This window comes from Anser anser, assembly GCF_964211835.1.
Source record: "Anser anser genome assembly, chromosome: 20".
NCBI classification, from domain to species: domain Eukaryota; kingdom Metazoa; phylum Chordata; class Aves; order Anseriformes; family Anatidae; genus Anser; species Anser anser.
In genome coordinates, this window is record NC_139741.1 from 4,705,498 (window position 1) to 4,726,847 (window position 21,350).

At 40.2% G+C, this 21,350-nt stretch overlaps 1 protein-coding gene across 2 annotated transcripts in view; it reads right to left on the minus strand.

Moving 5' to 3' along the window:
* Nucleotides 1–1,859: 1,859 nt before the first annotated feature.
* The window catches only part of GOSR1 (golgi SNAP receptor complex member 1), a 34,135-nt gene continuing 14,644 nt past the window's right edge, over nt 1,860–21,350 (minus strand). For both annotated transcript variants that reach the window (XM_083806469.1, XM_083806468.1), the window contains exons 7-9: nt 16,071–16,100; nt 7,344–7,426; nt 1,860–6,056 (exon numbers count right to left, since the gene is read on the minus strand). In XM_083806469.1, the coding sequence (XP_083662595.1) occupies nt 5,932–6,056; nt 7,344–7,426; nt 16,071–16,100 (238 nt within the window). In that variant the 3' untranslated portion in view covers nt 1,860–5,931. The remainder of the gene's footprint in view (nt 6,057–7,343; nt 7,427–16,070; nt 16,101–21,350) is intronic.

The following is a 21,350-nucleotide window of genomic DNA, read 5'->3' on the forward strand; positions in this document are numbered from 1 at the left end:
CACAAGATGCAAAGACCTGAAAGGAGTCAATCAGAGAAGACTTCTTAACATCACACCACTGGCAGAGAATTCACAGGACGTGAAAGTGGAAAGACAACAGGAAAATAATACACAATGAGGGAACTGCAAATGCTGCTTCAAAGGCAGAGGGACTGATCACAGCCAGAGCTTTCCGCCTGCTATACTCGTAGTGCTGCCAGAAGCGGGTTAGCAAAGCCTCAGGGTCCCGTTAGGAACAAAGACCAAGGAGGGCGGCAGTGACAGGAAGACACAAAGGAGGAGATGAGCGCCAGCACACAGGTGTGGAAGTCTCAAACAGCCTGCAGAAGGGCGAGATGAAGGCTTCAGTGTTCAACGAGCACATCCCAGACACTGCAAGCAGTCTCTGTGCCTGAAGCCCCCTGTTCTGGATAAGGGAACATTTGGTAAACGTTGAGTTTTGAATGTTTCAACAGAAAATCTCCAGTCCACACAGCAGCACATCTCCCGCATTCAGCCACACAGATAAAACAAAGCCACTCCCGTCTCTCCTCATGAATATCTCATGGCGTGCTCGGTTCCCTCTCAGCAGGAAATCTGCTCGGGGAATCGCACCAGGACCAAAGGGGCAGAGCAGAGCTGATCCATAATGCACGAAGAGCCCGAGGTTGTCAGGAAGGACAACAGTTTGCAACACAAACAATGGTACTCTGGGAGGTGGATGGTTAAAAATATAAATCTTACGCTTGTGCCACTACGAATTATTGACTGTACGGGGAGTTGGAAAAAAGGATTCAGCTCCATTAATAATTTACTTTCTAATCCAAGCGAAGATGGAATTTTATGCACCACTTATTACCAGCGCCGCTGCTGGAGGAACGAACTGCGCTGCCCGCTGTCGGAAGGCAGAGCCGCCTCTCCGTTTGCAAAGCGGTTTCTGAAGTTAGTTCTCCAGCTTGGAACATCCAGCCTAAACCTTCCCTTGAGAAAGGATATGGTCATTCCTGAATATTTAGTAGGCACATTAAGGACACACAAATTTCTCTTTAAAGCAGCATTACAGGCATAGCACAACAGCGCTGAGAGGAAGCTAATGACCAGCTCTTACGCAGATGGACAGGTATCAAACCACCACCCAGACTTTCTCATTTGAGAAAAGAAATCTGAGTGACGTTGCAAGATGCAGCAACCAGTTACAGAAACATGAAATACCAACAAGTGGAGGAACCCTTTCCAGTTCTTTGGGCATGCCGTGGCCTGGTTTGAACACCCAGGGACGGAGGCTGTCCAGAGCGCAGCAGTGCTGGGTAATTGCACGCTGTGACAACTTTGTTGTGAGTTCTTACAACTGCTTGGTCTGCGTTCGAAGTACTGGCTTATTTTGGGGTTTGTGTTGTGAGAGAAGGGGGAAAAAAGGTATCAAAGCCCAGAGAAGTGTGTTAAAAACGGGGACGGGGAACACCCCAACAGCTTCACAACATCAGTTTTGTTGTGTATTTAGGAATTTATGTCCCATACTATGGGCATACAGAAACCTTCTTAAAGCTTACCTTTAAAGAAAACCACCCTTGTTTCCATCTGCCAAAGCACTACAAAACAAAGTCGTCTTATTACATTCAAACCCTGCCAACGTGGATGCCTGAAACAGAAGGTGAGAAGGGGGCTCCAAGAACACGCAGGTAGGATGAACAGGTCCCACCAAACCGAGCACCTGGGTCAGGAAATGCTCCTACACATCTGGTAGTTGGTACAAAAAGGAGAACAAACTCGTGTACGTTCAGTGACAATCCCAAACTGGAGAGATGAGTTACCAAATCTTCTCTGCATCTTCACGGAAGGTTGAATAGGCAAAGATCGTCACAGGGAAAGAACCAAGCACCTTGCTTAGAATTCTAATTTATTATTAAATTACATATCAAAGCTTTTTAAATATATACAGAGAATGCACAATAGGTGAAAAAAAATAATTACAGATACAATAAAGTAAGTTTCAAGTAGCTATATGAAAAGCAGAAAAAAATCAGAAAGTGTGATCAGAAACTAATTTACAAAAGTCTGCATTGGGATGTTTTGTGAGAAAGTTGTGTGTGCTTTTTGTTATCTTGAGTGTTGATTTCAACCGCTTTCCTCACTCTGTAGCAGACACACCAACAACCACTTACATATTGAGAGCTGAAAGCATCACACTGGTTTCAAATATCCAGTCAGCACATCAGATACGGGCACCAAGAGGATTTCACCTGGAATATGGCTCAGTTTTGTCTCAGTATGTCTTTTGTCTTTCATTGTAGACACCTTTTACATTGCTAACTAGGACCACTGCTCTGAAGGATTGCATAATCTAGTACTGTTATTAGGAGTTTAAGAATTATTTTGTCCTTCAAAAGTGGTATAGCTGTTACTTCTTCCTGTTTCAAATGAAAGTTTTGGGGAAAAAAATCTAAAAGATCATGCATTAAGTGATCTTGGGAAACAAGCTGCTAGGTTTAGGGAACTAAAACAATCCTGATTGAGTTTCACAACCAGAAGTGGCGGACCAGCCTCCACTCCCTGCGTAGCAGTTTGGGGGGAGCTTCAGGAACACAGTTCCTCTGAGAGTGCAGACCTTGAGGACAAGCAGTTGACAAACTTATCTGAAACTTTCACATCACCTAAAAAACCTCCTACTTTTGCTCATTCATTTTCGATAGCCAGCAAGGAACTGCCTCTTTCTTCTCACAGTGATCTTAAGGCCTTCCAAAAGAAATGACTTTAAAAGCTACAAACAAAAAAGTCTAGTTGATTAGTGTGATGAATCCAGTACAAATTTATAGCGCACCTTGATATCCAAAAGCTGACAAACTCAGAATTGATTTATAAAAATGTGCCTCCCCAAAGAAGGGCAAACTCACCCTAGGAGAAGCATCATCTTGCTTGGTCCCAGGTCCCTTCCAGGCTGGCAAAGCCCTGCCTCCACCTCCAGCCTTGCTTGCACAGCCTCTAGGGAGGGGCAAGGATAAGCTTCAGCTGTGCTCTGAGTTGTGGCCACCCAAAAGCTCACCACTTGAATGTGCAACACCTGGTGCAGTCCCCCCGCCACCTCTGCTCAAGCAACTGGAGCATAAAGATCAGAGAAACACATACAAAAAAAGCCTAATAATATGCGTGTCCATTTGGGGGATCAGAAGGATCCCTTGTGTTCTAATGCTTACCCAAAGGGCTGTTGGACAGGTTTAAAGTTGGTGCTTGTGTACTGGCAAGAATAAAGAAGAAATTTAAAAAGGAGAGGGGAAGGAAACGATGTGCCCTGCAGAAATGTGGATTTACGCACTTCATTTCTATGGCTTACTAACAATTTTCCCAGCACAATTCTGCTTGGCAAAGTTGCAATTTTGAAACTCATCCAGGAACTGCAGAAATGAGAATTCTTTAAGGACTTTTTCTTCCTTAGAGCAAGAGGAACTATACTGAAGAAAAAACTTAGAGAACATATCTAGCAATAGGAGACACACAACCCTGTATTTTGGAATTTGAGATTAAATGTACAACCCGCTGTTTTCCTTTTAACAGTCCATTGTCCCACCTACAGGTTCATGTTATCAGAGACATTCAGGAGAATTATTCAGGAGAATTAGCAAGTCCTTCCCCTTTGGCTATATGCAAGCACATCACTTCAGAGAGCAATGCAAAATGCCTGCTCACATAGCTAGAGGAGAAGATAATGAAAGGGAGATTACAAGATTAATTAGATGTATTTTCCAATGCAAAACCAACATAAATAAAAACCATAGAGGGGTTGTAAATACTGAAACCACTTCCAGTAAAGCTTTATCAGAGATAATTCAGCATATTTCTATTATTTTGTACTAAAATATATCAGTTCCTCCATAACATCTTCATGACATGAAAAATCAATCATGTTTACATATTTATTATAATCTACACATTTTCCATAGCAGCTTTATCACACAATAAGATTAAATATATGCACCAAATAATCAATTAAGTCCAGTAAAAAAGACTGGTTTTAAGATTAAGTAAATGAATTTATTTACGATACCGCAGATCTTATACTGCCAACTATACAGCGATCAAATCCTACAAATCCTAAACAGAAGGACAACTGCTGATCAGGGTCCTGTGGGGGTGGAATCAAAGAAAAAGCATTGGGGGAAATGAAGTTTGATCTCCCAACACACAGATTCATTAATAAAATTTCCTTTATCCATCAAGGTTTTCCACAAACCCCTTTAATGAACACTTTATTTCAAACCAGGAACATTCCCAGATCATCCAAATAAATCACCCTTTATTTAAAATACGAGCCCCACCGTTTTACATGTATTCATTTCAAACGCTTTTGAATCCCAAATGACAAGATGACTGATTAGAAGTTCTTGCAGACTTTATAGCACAAAGTTACTATTCTGCAAATAAGCCTTCAAATCCATACAAACATTTTAGGCGCAACAGTGTGGTTTTGCACACTAGACAGGCACAAGTCTCTAATCCCTCCAACAGGTACTTCACAGACACTATAAAAAGCAGTAAAAATACTGCGACTGTCCCGCTAGACTCTGTCCCAGAAGAGAACCCAGAGACTACCTGGCATTTGTGGGTAATGGCATACGTGAAACCAGTTAGAAGCACTGTAAATTCACTGCAAAAAGAGTTAATCAAGTTCTTAGAAAGAGATTTCAGTGCCTCAGTTTCTATTTAGTGGGTTACGATATGACAGATGGAAAAAGAGCCATTGAGAGAGCAGAAAAAATCCATAACTTGTGAATCTGCAATATCAAAGCCATTCCTGACATCGGTTTTGTTTATTGACACAAACACAACAGGGTTCATGTTCCATGTCTGGACAAAAAAAAAAAAAAACTTCCCCCCAGATAATGGTAAATGAAACTTGGTTCACTATTCATACATTCAGCTCTTTACTATGAGGAGGCATGTCCCAAACTTTTGCACTTAGATACAATTGCCTCAGCTATAACCATCATAATTTTAATTTCCAATTGACAGTTTAGATTATATCCTACTTACAGTGTAAAAATATTAATGCTATTAGAATAACTTTATGTAAATTACAATATAGGCTTTTCAATCATGTCTTTATAAAGACCTTTATGATGTCATCCAAAATCCAAGTATTTACACCCAAAAGTCTGCTTTCAGGTGAATTCATGTTTGGTCACGTTTCAGATGACTGAACACTATGGTAAACAGCTGCTAGGACACTGTGCTCCCTTTTTACAAAAGGGGACTTGTTAGTCCCTTTAAAGCCACAAAAAAAAAAAACCTATAAATGTTCCTCAGAGGGTGGTTTATTCATATTCTGTGCAAAAAGTGAACTGAACAATCCTTTTTTTTTTTCTTTGAGGAATTTGCGTGAAGCACAGTTTTCACAGCACAAATAACGCAGAAATAACTAGTATCTCAGCCATGAGTTAAAAAGAATTACAGAACATGTATTTAGTAGTAGAGCAACCTGATGGCTTAAAGCTGCAATATTCTTCTCATAGGGCAAAAGTGTTCAGTACTGCGCTTGGCCCAGCGGGGAAGCAGGCTTCCTGCAGCTTCCAGCCCAGGGATGCCTAACACTCTTTTTCCACCTACCAGCCAACAACAGACCTCCCCAGCACCACTGAGCGCAGCAGCTGTTCCACCGGTTTTTGTTAAGAGTCCCATGTTTACTTACCTTGCAGTGAAACAGGGAATTAAAGAAAAAAAAAAAAGAAAAGACCATCTAATTTAACCAAAGGAAGATGTATGGCAGGGAAGGAGTAACACTGCAGCTTCAACCCAAAACCAGTGTCGCAGTCTACCATCCTAAACTTTAGACATCATGCTGATACTCCCAGCCACAAAGAGCAGGCTGTTCCAAGTCTGTCTCTTCCCCCACTCACTTTTCCTTGACTGGAGGGGAGGGATGGTGGTGATGAGTTTAGCAGAGTCCATGGGGCACATCCATCAATGAAAAGCGTAGAGCAGCAGTAGGATGGTACAGATGCCAATGACGCCACCCAAGATGAAAGAATCTCGTCGTTTCCGAAGGTTGATCCTCTGAATCAGGCTGTTCACTGCTGGAAACCGATCTTTAAGGAGGCTGAGTCAAGGTCATATCAAAAGCCAGCATTTTTATTAACAAGCCGCAAATTCTGCATGTGGAAGTGAGCAACACTGCAAGAAATGCAGAACTACTCCCAAGCTGGAGAAAGCAAATGCAATTAAAAACAAAAACTTAAAGATAGTTAGCAGGATTTCAACTGTACTTCGCTAATCAGAGAAGAGAGGTGACAGAGCAGCTCAGAGTTCACATTTACATAGAATTTAGTATTTGATCACCTAAATTACCAGTGCTTGATATAACCTCCAATATGAGGCTGTTACTTTTAATAATGCTTGAACAAGAATGAAAAAAATGGAGCAACTATATATAACATCTGTGATATTTAATGAAAGTTAAAAAAAATGAAATTTAACAGTTACTAGTGAAGGGAACAACCAAAGGCATTTGACTGAGAAAAGCATGCACGTTGCATGAATATGCACTGTTCCCTGTATAGCACAAAAAACTCCTCCTACTGTAAAATCATAATAATGCAAATCTATCTTTTAATGTACAGAAATACAACAGCCAGCAAGATAATCAGTTTCAGAGTTTCATGTCTTTGGAACCAAGAATCCTTTAAGGCCAAAGCTTATTGAATTTTTTTTTTGTTCTTGCCAGTTGCTAAAAACTGTAATGAAATTTATGGCTCACCAAGATACATCGCTTCAGGATGTAATCTGTCTAATCAGATGACACTAATGCTGTTCCTTGGGCCCTTCTGACAGAAAGGAAGGAGCAAGGGGGAGAAAGACAAACGCGCATGACTTGACAACCCGGCACATTCTTTTAGCCACAAGCACGAAGTATGGAGAGAAACTGAGGAACCAAAATCTTAACATCTGCAAGACTGTCAGGTCATGAGTACTCGCCTGTAAACTGTAACTAGCAGCAATCTATGCCAAGTTTTAGCTCTGGACGATCTTGAAAGCAAAAAAAGCAAGATATTACACTTTTAAGAAGATGTATAGTGGGGAAGGCCATTAAATGCTGCTGCAGATCTCTGTGTGAAAATTAAAGATACCGATCTACATACAGTGTTCAAAGTTAAGCAAAACCAACTTGTTCACCACATTCATCATTAAGATACTTCGCTTAGATTAAGAAAGTGACACTGGGGAAAAAAGCCTATTTGTCACTGGTGACAAGACCACTGTGGGCTATACACCCATTAGCATTGCAAAGCATTTTGATCCCTAAATGATGTGCTGAAAAAAATGTTACTGTACCTCTTCTTATGCTCCGGCAGTACAATTTTTTTAAGAAAGGATACTAGCCAAGGTATTCATCTTGCTTTGTATTGACTTCAACATCCCTCTCTGCGAAGTCATATTTTCTTTAGTTGCCATGGCGATGCTGGAGAAAGAAAAGAGTGGATCAAGTCGCTGGTGCTAAGAATAATCTGCAGCTACAACAGGAAAGCGAGCAGGGAGCACTTCTTTAGCGAACAATGAATGAGGTGAAGCAATATGAATGAAACACCATTTTTTTCCATTAATCTCTATCTTTTACACTTAAATGATTTCTCTTTGTACATAAGCCATTAACAATTGAAAACACCGATTTCTTGAAAGAGGCGGGCTTTTTGGGACATCTCCTCCCAGCCCCCAACAAAAGGGATGTTCCATTACAAGCACACCTAACAGCAGTCTTCCAGCCTAAGGTTTAAAGTTCAGAATTTTGTTTAATCAGAAAAGCACCAGGCTTACTTTCACTCTAGAGGGCATATTAAAATTCTTTTCTGCCATCAAGATAAAATTACTATAGAAGTATTAGGCAAATAAGAGCTGCTTCACTATTAAAAATCGATTTACAAAGGGAATGTGCTGGTCGAGAGGAGATGGAAGGGCAGTTTGAGAACACAGCTCACAGAGCTTTACACAAAAGGCTTCTGAACACAGTCACCGGGTCTTTGAAGACCTTTAAACACAATGAAGTGTTGGGGTTTACTTTGTTTGACTCAGGATTAATCCTGTCCTCTCTCCAGGTAAGAGGGCAAAGCCTGGATTTTCCTGTATTCGTGTCCCAGCAAGCCCAACTTCACTGTTTTCCACAAGCTGGAGTAACAAAGCTGGTGTATAACGATCGTATCAAATGATACTTCTATCACAGCACAGATAAAACACGTTTTTGAACTTTGGTCCTAATTAAGAATGTCATACATGGGAATACCATTCTTCATACTCTGCTTCTTTAATAATACACGGTCCAGCTGTACGTACTTTATCCAAATATAAGAACACAACACAGGTGAATAAAGTTTCCCATTTCAAACTGTGCTTTATTTTATTTAAATAAGATATTTAAATGAACATTTTAAACAAATAGCTTTTTTTTTTTTTTTTTTAAGTTTCTCTTCAACCCATAAAACCAACAGCTATGCAATGAAAATCAAAAGGGTATGCTATTACTATATAGCCCCAGGTAGTATTTCACGTAGCTACTCTGAATGCAGTAGCTTTGCCTTGACAAACAGCCTCATTCACATATAGAAAAACAATATATAAGACTTTAGGCTCTGGAGACGCAGTGCTTAAGAAGGAACAGCAGGAGAAATACTGCTCTCCTCAGCTGGCAGCATTTCAGAAAGACACAAAGGAGGGCATAAATACAACATTGCTGGATAAAAACTCGGAAAATGACACCTATATTGCTATTGACTATACTTACATGAATAACAATGATTAAAAGAAGTGCTAGGAGAAGTTTCTAAGCCTTAAATATGGAGGGAAAGGGTTCCGGGAGAACAAAAGTTAAGTGGAACAACACCACCACAGAGAGAACCATGAGAAAAGGGAACTAAAGCCGTCATCTCCCAGGAAAATGAATGGATAGGAGAACACATCTTTTACCAAATTGGATATCCAAACCTTCAAGAGCATTTTATGCTTGCTCACGCTCGGTGTCTGTACCCAAGCACGGTACAAAAATCACAGCTAGCGATATTAACTGCTGAACTGTCCGAATGCACTTGCTCCACACATCTGACTCCCAAACACCATTTTGTACCAAATTCATGTGGTTTTCAATGCTTTGGACTTATCTTTTCCTAACAGTTGTAGTGCTGAAACACCATTTGTTTGGATACTAACATACTGTGGCTGACGCGGCATTTCGGTACCAGGAGGTAACAAAGCACCCTTCCACATCTTGGTGCATCTTCCCAGGTACATCTGGTAGGAAGAGGCATGCACACAGACTATTTCTGCACTTATTTAACACAGTATTGGCATTCCTCACATTTTTATAACGATGACCACTTGATGTATTTCACTGCAGGTTTCTGTCTGAACAAAACATCTGAAATGAGCGGCTCCGGACCACCTGACGTAGCACTGGCTTCTCCACTAGGACACTACAGCCAACAATGTGAAAATAGCTGGCAAAACCCAGCAGAGCCAAGCTAACAATTGTCCCTTCAAACCTGTAGCAAAATGTCAGCATCACAATTCACAGACATCTTAAGAAAAGAGCCCAGATCAATGAGCCCTAAAGGATTTCTGGAGCTGTAAGTTCGTTTGGGCTCCCTTCCATTCAATCTGCCTGCTCCGTCCCAAGTAGCCCGACATGCTACTGTCAGCCTTCATATCGTGTGCCAGACAAACATAAAAAGACTCTCCCCAAAAGTCTGTATCGTGAGGCCTTGTGAACAGAGTAACGTGCATTGACGAGGCAGATCGATCTATTATTTTAAGGTTACATTAGCATTCAGGTGAACCTGAACCCTCAGGAGGATCTGGGAGTTTATCATTCATAAAGAGAATAAACAGTTTGAAAACATGCAGGCAAAAAATTAACATTTCGAATCAGCAGCTCTATGAGAACAGATTTAACATTTTAAGTGCGAAGTTTTAGATTCATTAAAAACAAACAACACAGTGGAAGCTTCTGTGCATAACTGAGAAAAACCCACAGCATTTTGTATTTTTGCATTTTTTTCCTTTATACTTTCGAAGTACCAATTCAGCAGAAAGCGAAAATGGAACTCGGGGCTAACTGGAAGCAACAGGGCTTGCAGCTGCCTCCTTGGCGTTCAGACAGAGCTTGCCACAATCAGCTAACCAAAACCCTTCATTTTCACAAAAAGAACCGAAGAAAGCCTGCAAAGCTTCTCCTCTTAGACCGTGTAAGTAGTTGCACACAGCAAGTTGTGTGTGCTTGGTGTTGGGGATACACCAACTCACCTGACCCATGAATGCAACTGATTTGATTACACAGGAGACCTTTTTAGGACAAAATTTGTCCTTTTTAGGACAAAATTACAGGAAGAGAAAGTGAAAATTAGGTAACAGGAGGAATAAAAAACAGCATTGCTCACTGCCTCTACCAACAGTGCATGAGAGTACAAAGAACAGCAAGCAAGAGAAGGTGCCAACAGAAATTCTCAACAAAGAATAACAGCTGTAGATCAATACAGAAAAGCAGTCACGATCTAGGGCTGAAAAAAGGGGCTACAAAATTAGAACAGTAAGTATATCAAATTGTATCTTATGTGAGAAGATACAGCATTTGACAGATTACATATTTACAACTCGGCATATGGGTCTTTTAGTTTCCTAAAGTAAAAAACAAACTCACAAAAACCCTGAACTTGCTATTGAGAAAAGCACTCAGTGAATTTGGAATTACTAGGCACTGAGCTGGAAAAAAAGACTTGGTAGCTGTACACAGGACAGCTTGCTCAGTAACCTACAGCTTCTTATCTTATGCCTCCACACCGGCTTGATACTTGTCCAAATGAAATTTTAATACATCATCTCTCAATGCACTCCTGAATTAAGCCACGTGTTTTCATAAGATGCATCCAAAGACTCATTAAGGCATCCATTAATTTACAGAAGTGAAAATACGAGGTGACTGCCAGGATATAAAGTGTTCCTGAGACACCTCCAGCATGCCTTTGGAAATGGTTCTTACAGATTATGATGGAATACAGGGTTCGAGCTTTAGTATCTGATGAGCGAAACTGTCCATTTCTTATAAAAAGGCACAATGTAACCGTTTAAGTTTATGGATGACAAGATTGGAACCTTTTTTTTCCCCCTCAGGATTTTGAAAATGTTAGCGCAATGGGGTAGGTCTCATTGATGTGCTTTGAAGAAAAATAAAGGTAATGGTTGCCATTTTAAAGTTTTACTGTCATATGGTCTTTGCGATGTCCACAAACAAGAATTTTACTGGATACCAGCTATTCAGAAATCAAAATTCAAGTAGAAAGCACTGTTCTTCATGTATAACTTGATTACTCAGAACATTAGCTGGTTTACCTACTAAGCCTTTATAATTGTGAACCTGAGGCTATTAAAATTTAAGCACAATCAAGAGGAAAACACACGGCTCGTCAGAGCTAGTCCTCTGACCGGTCTGGTACAGTCTTGAGTGTTGAGGCTTCCTCATATCCTTCATGAAACAGTTTCGCTTCCCTTCCCATCCCTAACACACGCTCATTAACTCACTGTTACCATTTGTTTACCGACAATTTTTTTTTTATATATAAAAAAATGAATCATCTTCTCTACTCAGTATTGGTCCCTTTTAGTAGCTTGATACAGTAACAACAGTTACTCCCAGAACAATTTTCTTTTTAAAAAAATAAATAATTTGAAACTTCTACGTAACATTTACAACAACAGATTATATCCTTCTTACTGGAATCTATTATCTATTTCCTACCTGTGGAAGATCCAACTATGCTAAATTATTCAGTAGTACAACACACAGAAACAAGGTTTAAAGGCACAGTTTTTTTCAACATAATGATGATCCCTTATCGAGGCATTCCTGGAAAGTGATAATGGATTCTGATCCTCCAGTTCTCCCAAGCTCCTCAGTCCACAGGAAAGGTTTGGTTCCTTATTTCTTCTTAACTGATGATTACCAATCACAATACATTTCTGCTAGTCCATGTTACAAGAATGAAAACGTTGCAGAAAAATAAAAACTCCAATTGTAACCCAACTACTTAAAACATATCCCCGTGCCCTGTACTCATGACAGCACTTCCAATGTTAACCTCCATTTACAAATGCAATATGGAAGATAAAATCATTTTTTATTGTACATCTCGAGCTTTCTGTTTTAGTTTATCCTGCTGATTTAATTTATATCTAAGTGTGTAAACAGACAACTTTTTTCCACTAGTTCACCGCTGTGAACAGTGTGACGAGTCAGACCTGCAGCTTACCTACATGCTCAAGAGCATTTGTAATGCATAGACAGGTCTCAAACAAGAAAAAAAATCCGAATTTCCCTTCTTCACATATTTCGGTTTCTCTCCTGTGATCCAAAACCAGCCTGTGTATAAATTCAGACCATCTGCATCAGCGTCAGGTGATTCCAAGATGACCCCGACTTAACAATTCACTTGGAAATAGCATGAACTATTCTCAGTGCGGCACTGGATTGAACTACCAGAGATGGGTGTAAACCAAGTTCCTAAAACCAGATGGTATTCTGCCCTCTAAATTTAATACTAAAGCGCTGCTCAAATACAGCATTAATGACTGCTGCCATGCTGGAGGAATCTCTTCTGGGTAGGCTTGGGGGTCACAACCACAAAGAGCCATCCATCTCTCCCGTGAATTTGCAAGGGGTATCTCAAATTTCTGCGCTAGTAGCCGTCTTTCCCCAAAATTTCACTTACATTTCTAGTTTGTCCTTGAATGTTCAGTAGTGCTGTAGGTATGTAAGCAACCACATTTGTCTTCAAAAAGAGTATGCAGTTTTCACTGGCATGATAAAGTACACAGTAATAAACATTTCCAGCCATTATCGAATTCAAACCAGTCCAACACGCAAGCTACACTTTTAAAGCTGCTTGACTTGGAAGGCCAAATGTTTTTACCTAGACAAATCTTTAAGCTGTTGGGTATTTTTACCCCACACAGCAGCCATATATACACGTTATCAAGCAAAATGTACCAAAAGTCAACTCCTTGTTTCATCCGTTGAGACAGCTCAGTCAAATATATATTGCTTCAGAACTAAAACAAAACTCTAAAGGAACAAGACGTGTTTTTAAAAATCAAATAGTTTATGTATTACGGGAACTTCTGCTTCGTTTTGTACTCCATGAATCATACTTGCTCATTTAAATTCATGACAACATCTGTGACTAAGGGAATGGATTCTGTGACTATGCATAGAAATGCAAGCTCTACTTTTAAATTGATAACAATTCTGACTATATTGCTTATTCTTTGTGTATACGTGTATATATATTCATATATATACACACACACGTAATCTTTCAAATTACTTTAAAGCTTATTGCGTCTTTTGATGAAAGCTAAAATGAAAACAAAAGGAACATTCCTCCAGAAAAGCATGTGATTTTGCCCAGACTCTGGAAGGCTCTTCTGAAAGGAGCTAAGACTCAAAAATTAATTCATACCTTCCCATTCTGCAAAGGCAGGATTTAATGCAATTGAATTTTTCCCTTTTATTAGAATATAATTATTACCCAAAGGAATACCCTAGTATACTTGAAGATTTTTCCTTTATTTAATCTATGGGTTTGGTCCAGCTTCTAAGTGGAAGCGTAGTAGTCCAATCTGTTAATATATAAATCTGACAAATCAGCCTCAATCAGGCTGATTATTATAAAACCAAAAGAACCGACCACACTACACAGGCAAAACTATAACAAATTTTCGAAGCCAACCAGCCTAAAAATACAAGTTGTTGGAAAACAAGAAATAAATCATTTGCTATTTTGAGAAAGTGATAATGTTTGAAAATGAAAACCTGAGAACACCAAACAAAATTAAGCAAAATCTATGCTTATATTTAAATATGCCCAAGACAAGTGAACACTGTTCCAAAAGAACTGCAGTACAAACTATCACATCCCACTCCTTTCTGGAAAGAAATATGCTGCAGTAAGAACCTGTGTCACATAATTCATTTAAAAATTGATTTTAATTTTAGCACTAACAAAACATCTGAATGACAGCCCTACTCATCACTTAATAATTTCAGCTGAGGTACCCCGAAGTTCTCTTGCAAGTATGTTTGGTCCCATGGAGGAGCCGTACACAGGAAAGTCAGGCTCTGCGCTTCTTCAGTTCTGTTCTGTGCAGAAAGGCAGAGCAGGAGTTTCACGGGTAGGGTTCTCTGTGGAGTCACTGCCAACGGGGTCACCAGCGTGCAGCTTACCAGCAAAAGCCACTGCACTCACTGAAAAACGCTTTCCAGTGTTTAGAGTGCTGCCTAACAACAACAACTAAAAAAATGCAAAGTGATCTCATAACTTCCTGAATTACACCCAAATAATATGAGTAATGAACTATAGCAGATGCAGCTCTTGAAGACAAGACAGCATTAGTCGCCAGAATGAGCTAATGATGTCTCACTTTACTCAAGGAATTCAAACAGCTTCCCCTCCACAATCCCATCGTTTCGTTGGTTTACGATAGATAAAGCATTGAATAAATTTCTATCCGGTGAATTCACTTAAAATGCAGCAGGGTTTGCCATCAATTAACATCACAGCTGAGTATTTGCAATTACTGAGGATGGAAAGTAAAATTTTAAAAAATCACCCTGGCTTCAACAGAGACGGAATTTAATTAAGATGATATAAAATGAAATTACATCTCCTGTGCGACATAGTTACCAAACAAACTCTTCTTCTGCAAAAATAAGCGTAGAACATTTTGGGCAATTGCCACAAGAAGTTCACTTACTACAGATAACACACGGGGCAAGGAGTGCTGAAATCCAGACTCCTAAAACCAAAGTTCATCTACTAGCAGGAGGAACGCTTTCAGCAAATGGCAGCAAGGAGCTCCCAGCCGAGCTCCTCAGGGGACAGGTCATCACGAGGCTAGGCAAAGAGCTCAAATGATACACATACAAGTCATTTTGCAGGATAGTAAAGCTCAGAAAGTCATCACGGGCCTTTTAATGCCTTCGTTACTGGAGTGGCAGCAAGGAAGAGATTCAAAAAATAGTGAGTGATTTTACAAGATGGAAAAGTAGGGCTACAAGCACGGCAGTAAAGGAGAGGATCTTTAATCAGGAAAAGACTGGAACCCAAAGTAAAACAGACTCACAGTAACTGGGCTAAGTTTGGCAAATATGAGGCTGTGGAGACATCATATCCACATTTTCAGACATTATTGCGCTGACCACTTCTGGTTCATCATAGCACATTAATGTAGTGGTTTAACACATTCTTCCACCATGTTAATTATACTGAGTCCCCACTGGATGTACTTAAGCTAGCCAGACCTTAATGGACACAGAGCCTTGCTGCACCTCTAATTACTCATCTTCATCACTTATGCCAGTACATGCATTATCTGAAACCATATCTTGCTTTCTTTCTTCCTTTTTTTTTTTAAAAGCAATAATCTAAAACTTAAAACCATTAAGTCGGCACTCTGAATTATTGGTTTTCAAAATCCCAGAGTTCAATGGAAGACCAGGAAGGGCACAGATGATAAAAGTAATTTATAATGCTATGGTTCTAAAATTTCTAAATAGTTAGAGAAGGCAGCACTCAAGTATTCAAACAATGCAAAAAAAACAAAAGATAAGTAACTATACAACAGTAATAATCATTCAAGCCCATAAGGTAAAAGCTCTTACCAATATCAGCTGCATATTAGGAAGCTGAATATGTCAAAGGATTACAGAAAATCACACTGCAGAAGAGTGTCACTATGAGAAGAAACAGCTCCACTATTGGAATAGACCTTGATATTGATAGCTCAACCTGAGATTCCCTTTGCTCAGTCACTCGCATTGTTTTTAAAGAAGCTATTCACTTTCGAACATGAACCTAAATTTTCTAAATTAGGATGAATAAAATATTTAGGCAACATGGTTATGTCAATACTGAATAGCAGAAAAAAACCCATTTCATTGTAATACTGTGTACGAGTTATAAACAATACGGTTATTGTATAAATAAAATGACTGATATCTTTGGACACGGTTCAGTGTAAACACTGATTGTATAGAAAATAATGAAAATTAGTGAATTCATTCCTACCTTATTGTTTCTTCTATCAGCCGATCTGAGCTGAAAGCCAAAAAGAAAAAAACAAAGTTAAAAAAAGGAACGAGCACAAAAGTATTTTTGATCATTACATCAATGATCTCCATGATACAATCCTTAACAAATTTGCCCTTGGAGTATTTCAGGACTCTGTCACTTTTCCCTACAACACAGATGTGGTGGATATATGCAATGAGAGTCTCTGGAGAAGATGCACAGTGTCCCCTACCGCAGCACCAACTGTACGCAAGAGCAGATGCTCAGGAGAACACGAACTACCCTGCAGACAGAAAGGTGGAATGAGCTCCTTAATTCGTGGTTGATTAATGTTAACTGAGCCCAACATGTTCAAGATGCCCAGGACAGTTTGGAAAGGAGTATTAGAGAAGGAAGCAGCTCCTATTTTTGGTCTCTAATCCCAGTCGTTCCTTCCCACCCCCTCAAAAGAAGTAATTACAAATAAAAGCTGAAGCTTGGTTCCAGGTAATACCATCTCAAAACACCGCCTCAGAGCTAGTTTACCAAGTAGTATTTCAGGGTGGTTAGCAAGACAAGCTTTTTCTCTAGTAATACCAGCTGGATGAGAACTAAGTGATGCTTATGAGAAACAGAATCCACGTCATGTGTCAGAGAAAGACCTCGCTAACACGTGCCCCTTCCCACTGCTGCCACACACCGATGGTCTGTGCAGCACCGCTGGGAAAAAGAGCTGAAAATACAGCACTGCAGAGACCCCTTCATCAGAAACAGGCGTGCAAGATTAAGATGATGAACAGGATCCCCAGAAGACGAGCAATTTTTCTGTACTCACTACTCTTTGCAGTTTAAGGAGGAAACCAACCTGAGGGAAGCAAGTTTTATATAGTACTGCATATTGCTTCCAGCATTAAACTGGGAATTATTGCTGCCCAACTAAAAGGGTTAAAGGGGCACAACAAAGGGCACGACCATCCTCATCCTCCATCCTCTGCATCCCAAGAGCTTTGCCAACTCACGAAGGGGAGGTCTCAGGAGCAGCAGCCTGACCTGCAAGATTTCGTCATGCTCAGCAGCCTGGAGACCCCCTGGCGGATCAGCAAGCCGCGCAGTGTGTGCGTGGAACCTGCTTGGGGGGGGAGATGCTGATGGAACATCCCTGTTTGTCTGCGGGAGGAGCGACAGCTCCCAAGTTGCTATTTCTGACTAGTCCACGGCTTGAAGTTTGGAGACAGCACAGAGCGCTAAAAATATTTTGCCCAAGTTTGAGTTGAGAGGGACTCAACTGGGGCAGCGAACACCGAAAACACGAACTGGAACACGTCGTTCTGCTCCCGAAACGAAGCCAGGCTCCAAAGAGTCAAATCACCTGCAAGTTAATCGGTTTAATGAAATAAAACTGTTTTCACTCCCTGTGTGGTATGTATTGCTGCAAGTACAGAGAACTGAAACACCAGAGGTACGCGCAGAGAACGAACACAACCAGCCGCAAGTCTCACGGGATCTGATGCTGTCCCCAGGTCAGCAGAACAGAAAAGCAACGCCTTAAAGGTTTCTGTAATTGCTCAATCTCAGATGCACAATTAAACTGAGAATGCGATTTCTGTACACACATACCATCTCTAACACACTAGTGTATTGCGTGGTCAGTGCATAATAAGCCACAAAGCCATCCAAACACAGACTGAAGAGCAAGAATGTTGCACAAGAACGCACCAATTTTAAAAAGTTTTTTTTTTTTTTAAAGTATTAGTAACAAGAAGAGTTATCAGCTGTGTAGCCAAAAATAAAGTGCATATTCAAATTCTGTGGAACAAAACGTTGACATAAAAGTCCTGTTTAAAAAAAAAAAAAACAAACCTTCCCTGGAAAAATCAGCAGCAGCGATTTGTCCATTTAACTGATGACATTACCGTACTTTCATGTTGGTGAACTGAAGACGACAGGGAAGTTGAACACAATCAGAGACCTTAAGTGAACCAGGATGTTCTCCAAGGTTTTCAGAGCACAAAAATTAGGCTGGTCACTTTTCAGCAGACACTGCTATTTATCTTAAATATAGCAGTAGTTAGGCAGTCTTATTACTTAATCAAAGAAGTAAATCCAAGAAGTATTTAAAGCTTCAGATTCAATCATACTGCATTATTTTGTATATATGTGTGATACGCATGTATAAAAATAAAGACTTAAATGTGGCTATCTGTAAGATGCTGACAGGCAGAAGTTAGTAAGATGTACAAACATCTTATGCCAACAAACATCTCAATACCAACAAACAGATTAGATGCGAATGCCATCACGAGACATTTAACCGGTACTTGAAGTCACAAGATTGATGACTCTCCACCTACGTGGCAGTCACACCAACCATTTAAAAGGATGAGCTGCATGTGAATTTTCTTCAGAACGACTGCTACACAGGTAAGGGCAGATTGAACTCACTGACATATTCCACTTAAATAAATAGCTGCAAAGGACAGAGATTTACCAAGCACATCTTTCATTATGTTCTTCCTACATCATCTTTTGAAGGCCCTAAGATTACACCCCAAAAAAGGCTCCACTTGCGAGCCTCCAGCAGGTGTACAAACTCCTGCAAAAGGTGACAATGCCACCATCTATGCATTTTCCTGCTCCTCAGCTGCCGAGAGATTAAGAGGCATTTTGTTCACTGAAATTTTGGTAAAGACAGCGTGAGCAGGAGCGACATTTTTCAGTAAAAGTCCATGCATCACAATCCTTTAGACTTTGGTTAAACTTAGCGCTTCCTGAAAAAGCTGAGTTTAAGCAGAAATCAGACTTTCTTCTAAGGGCAATAACGTGCACTCACACAGCATCTGAGTCTTTCAAAGCTCTTGGCAAGTGCTCACTTACAGCGATATCCAGAGAGAAGCAGGCATTTGTTTCATCATCTTACAGCTCCCAGTTACTGAAAACAACAGCAGGTTTCAGGAAAACCGGCAGCCCTGGAGACCGTGGGGCCCAGAGACCCAAAGCAGCACCAAGGTGAGATGAGTACCGAAGAAGTTTGTGAATCTCTACGTATTAATATCCTGTTTCACACAAATAGTTGTTATAAATAACATTCCTGTGGACATTACCTTACGAACCTCCAAGCCAGCAAGCGGTTGTTCTGGGCAATATTAATGTGAGCTGCCATATGTTTCAATAAGCTATGCGTTTTCACCTGTCGAGGCAGATGGCACTTGGACAAAGTCGTTTAAAAATACTATACGAAGGGAATGCTCAAGGATGCTGAGGTAATCACCTGCTATAACAAAGGGCACAAATCCAACAGCAGCCATCATGCATATGGAATAGCCAGGCCTCGGTGCAACTGTTATCTTCAGAAAAGATTGTGCAGTTCATCATGTAAGTATGCAGACAGCTAAATTAATCCAGAGGAAAAATTAAGTAAAATACGCTTCTAGGATAGACAAATGTGTCCATTACATCGAGCTTTTGAAAATAAAGAAAGCATTTCATTTCCTTTTTTCTTTAAACAAACCTCCATGGCAGTAGTTACAATTGAGTAATTCAGATGATTACTTAGGCGAGGACTGGGCTTCTCCCACACCCACAGATCTTACAGCTGACTTACTGGTAGATACCTAGTACCCGAACTTGTCAGAGAAATAAGATACAGCTCCACGGCTCCTCGCACACCACTCATTGCACAATGCACTTTAATCCCTTCAGATAAAATTAAGGGCAATGAATTTCAGGACCAACATTATAGCAAAGAGTAAACTCACTGCAAGATTAATCAATAGCCTTAGCTCCCTCAAGCTGCTTGCACTAAATCTTTTTTATTTTCACGGTCCCGGATCAGCAGGCAACGTGGAGCTTTAAGGAATGCAAATATCACAGAACATACCTGATACTCTAACACAAATACACAGACTATGATGAAGCAAATCAGACTAGTACAGTCAGTTATTTCCGCCATAACCATTCCTATCTCACAAGTGAAACACTGGGCATATACACACAAAAAAACCGCTCCAACTCATGTTTTTGCTTGCTATCAAGATTCCGTATAACTGAACACATTCAAAAGATCATTAAGCTCTTCACATTTTTAGAATATATTTTTTTCCTGTGACAATGAACAAAATATTCCAGATTTGATAAGGTTCATATCAAGCTTGCTTCACTTTAGTGTCCAAGAGAGTAAATTTCGCTGGAGCTGCTTAGCTTGTTCGGACAGCCTCCCACAGCTGCTAATGAAGACAAAAATTGTGGCAGAAGCCTACTCATTGTCTGGCATCCAACACAAGAGCATGATGAGACAAAAAAACTGAAGATATACAACACCCAAAGAGAGAACAATTTATAGTAGAGGACCATGTAAACAACACAAAATTCACTGCCGTGTTTTTAATAAAGAGCAGAGGGAGCACCTGCCAGGAGTGCACGGCATACAGCAGCAGAGAGGAAGAAGAACACATTTGCCTACAGAGTAGGCATCTTAAATTTCTAGAACGAGAAGAGCAGATTGGCCAAAAAATGAAGACTTGATGTAAAATGGGTACTGTTTAGGACGAACGGCTTGTGTACAAAAACCCTTCTGAAAGCGGAGATAGAAAAGTTCGAGTACCTACACAAACTGCCATCTCCTGCGGGTTCCCTTTGTACATTAATTAGGGCACAAATCTGGATGCCACAGAGATGCGATGTTTTCACACTACCTATTGCAGGAGCCAAATGAAATAAGAGTCTACAACAATCAAACAAAATCCAGCACAAGCCTGAGCATTAAGTCAATGTATAGATTTGCCCCAAAGGAACAAATTGCTGACAGCATCACACTTGCAAGCTCTAAGCATATAAGCAAGCTTATTTCTGCAGATCATTGTACTGGGCAGTGTGACGCTCAGCAATCACTTTCAAGAAGAAACAGGAGTAGCTGCAAGATTGGAAAAGAAAAAAAAAAACACAATAGCACATCACCACGTTGCTTTTAATCAATACAAGCAATTTGTTAGATCTACAATGAAAGGCACTGGAACATAATCCATTGCTCTAGGCAGAAGTTAACCAACATAATTTGGTGTTGAATTTCCTTCCAGATGCCTCACATATACCTTGTACACGAGCAAACAACGTGCAAGAGGTTAGAGACAGGCTTTTCACAGCAGGCAAGAAGCTGACAAAGGATTTCCAGGAAAACAAACTAGGGGCTGATAAAAAAAATAAATCATTAAAGCTGGACTCCTAGCTACACCATTGAGTAGATACCTCAACAGCTCATCGACTACAGCAAGAAGAGCCTTTTGAATTGGAACTTAAGCTAAC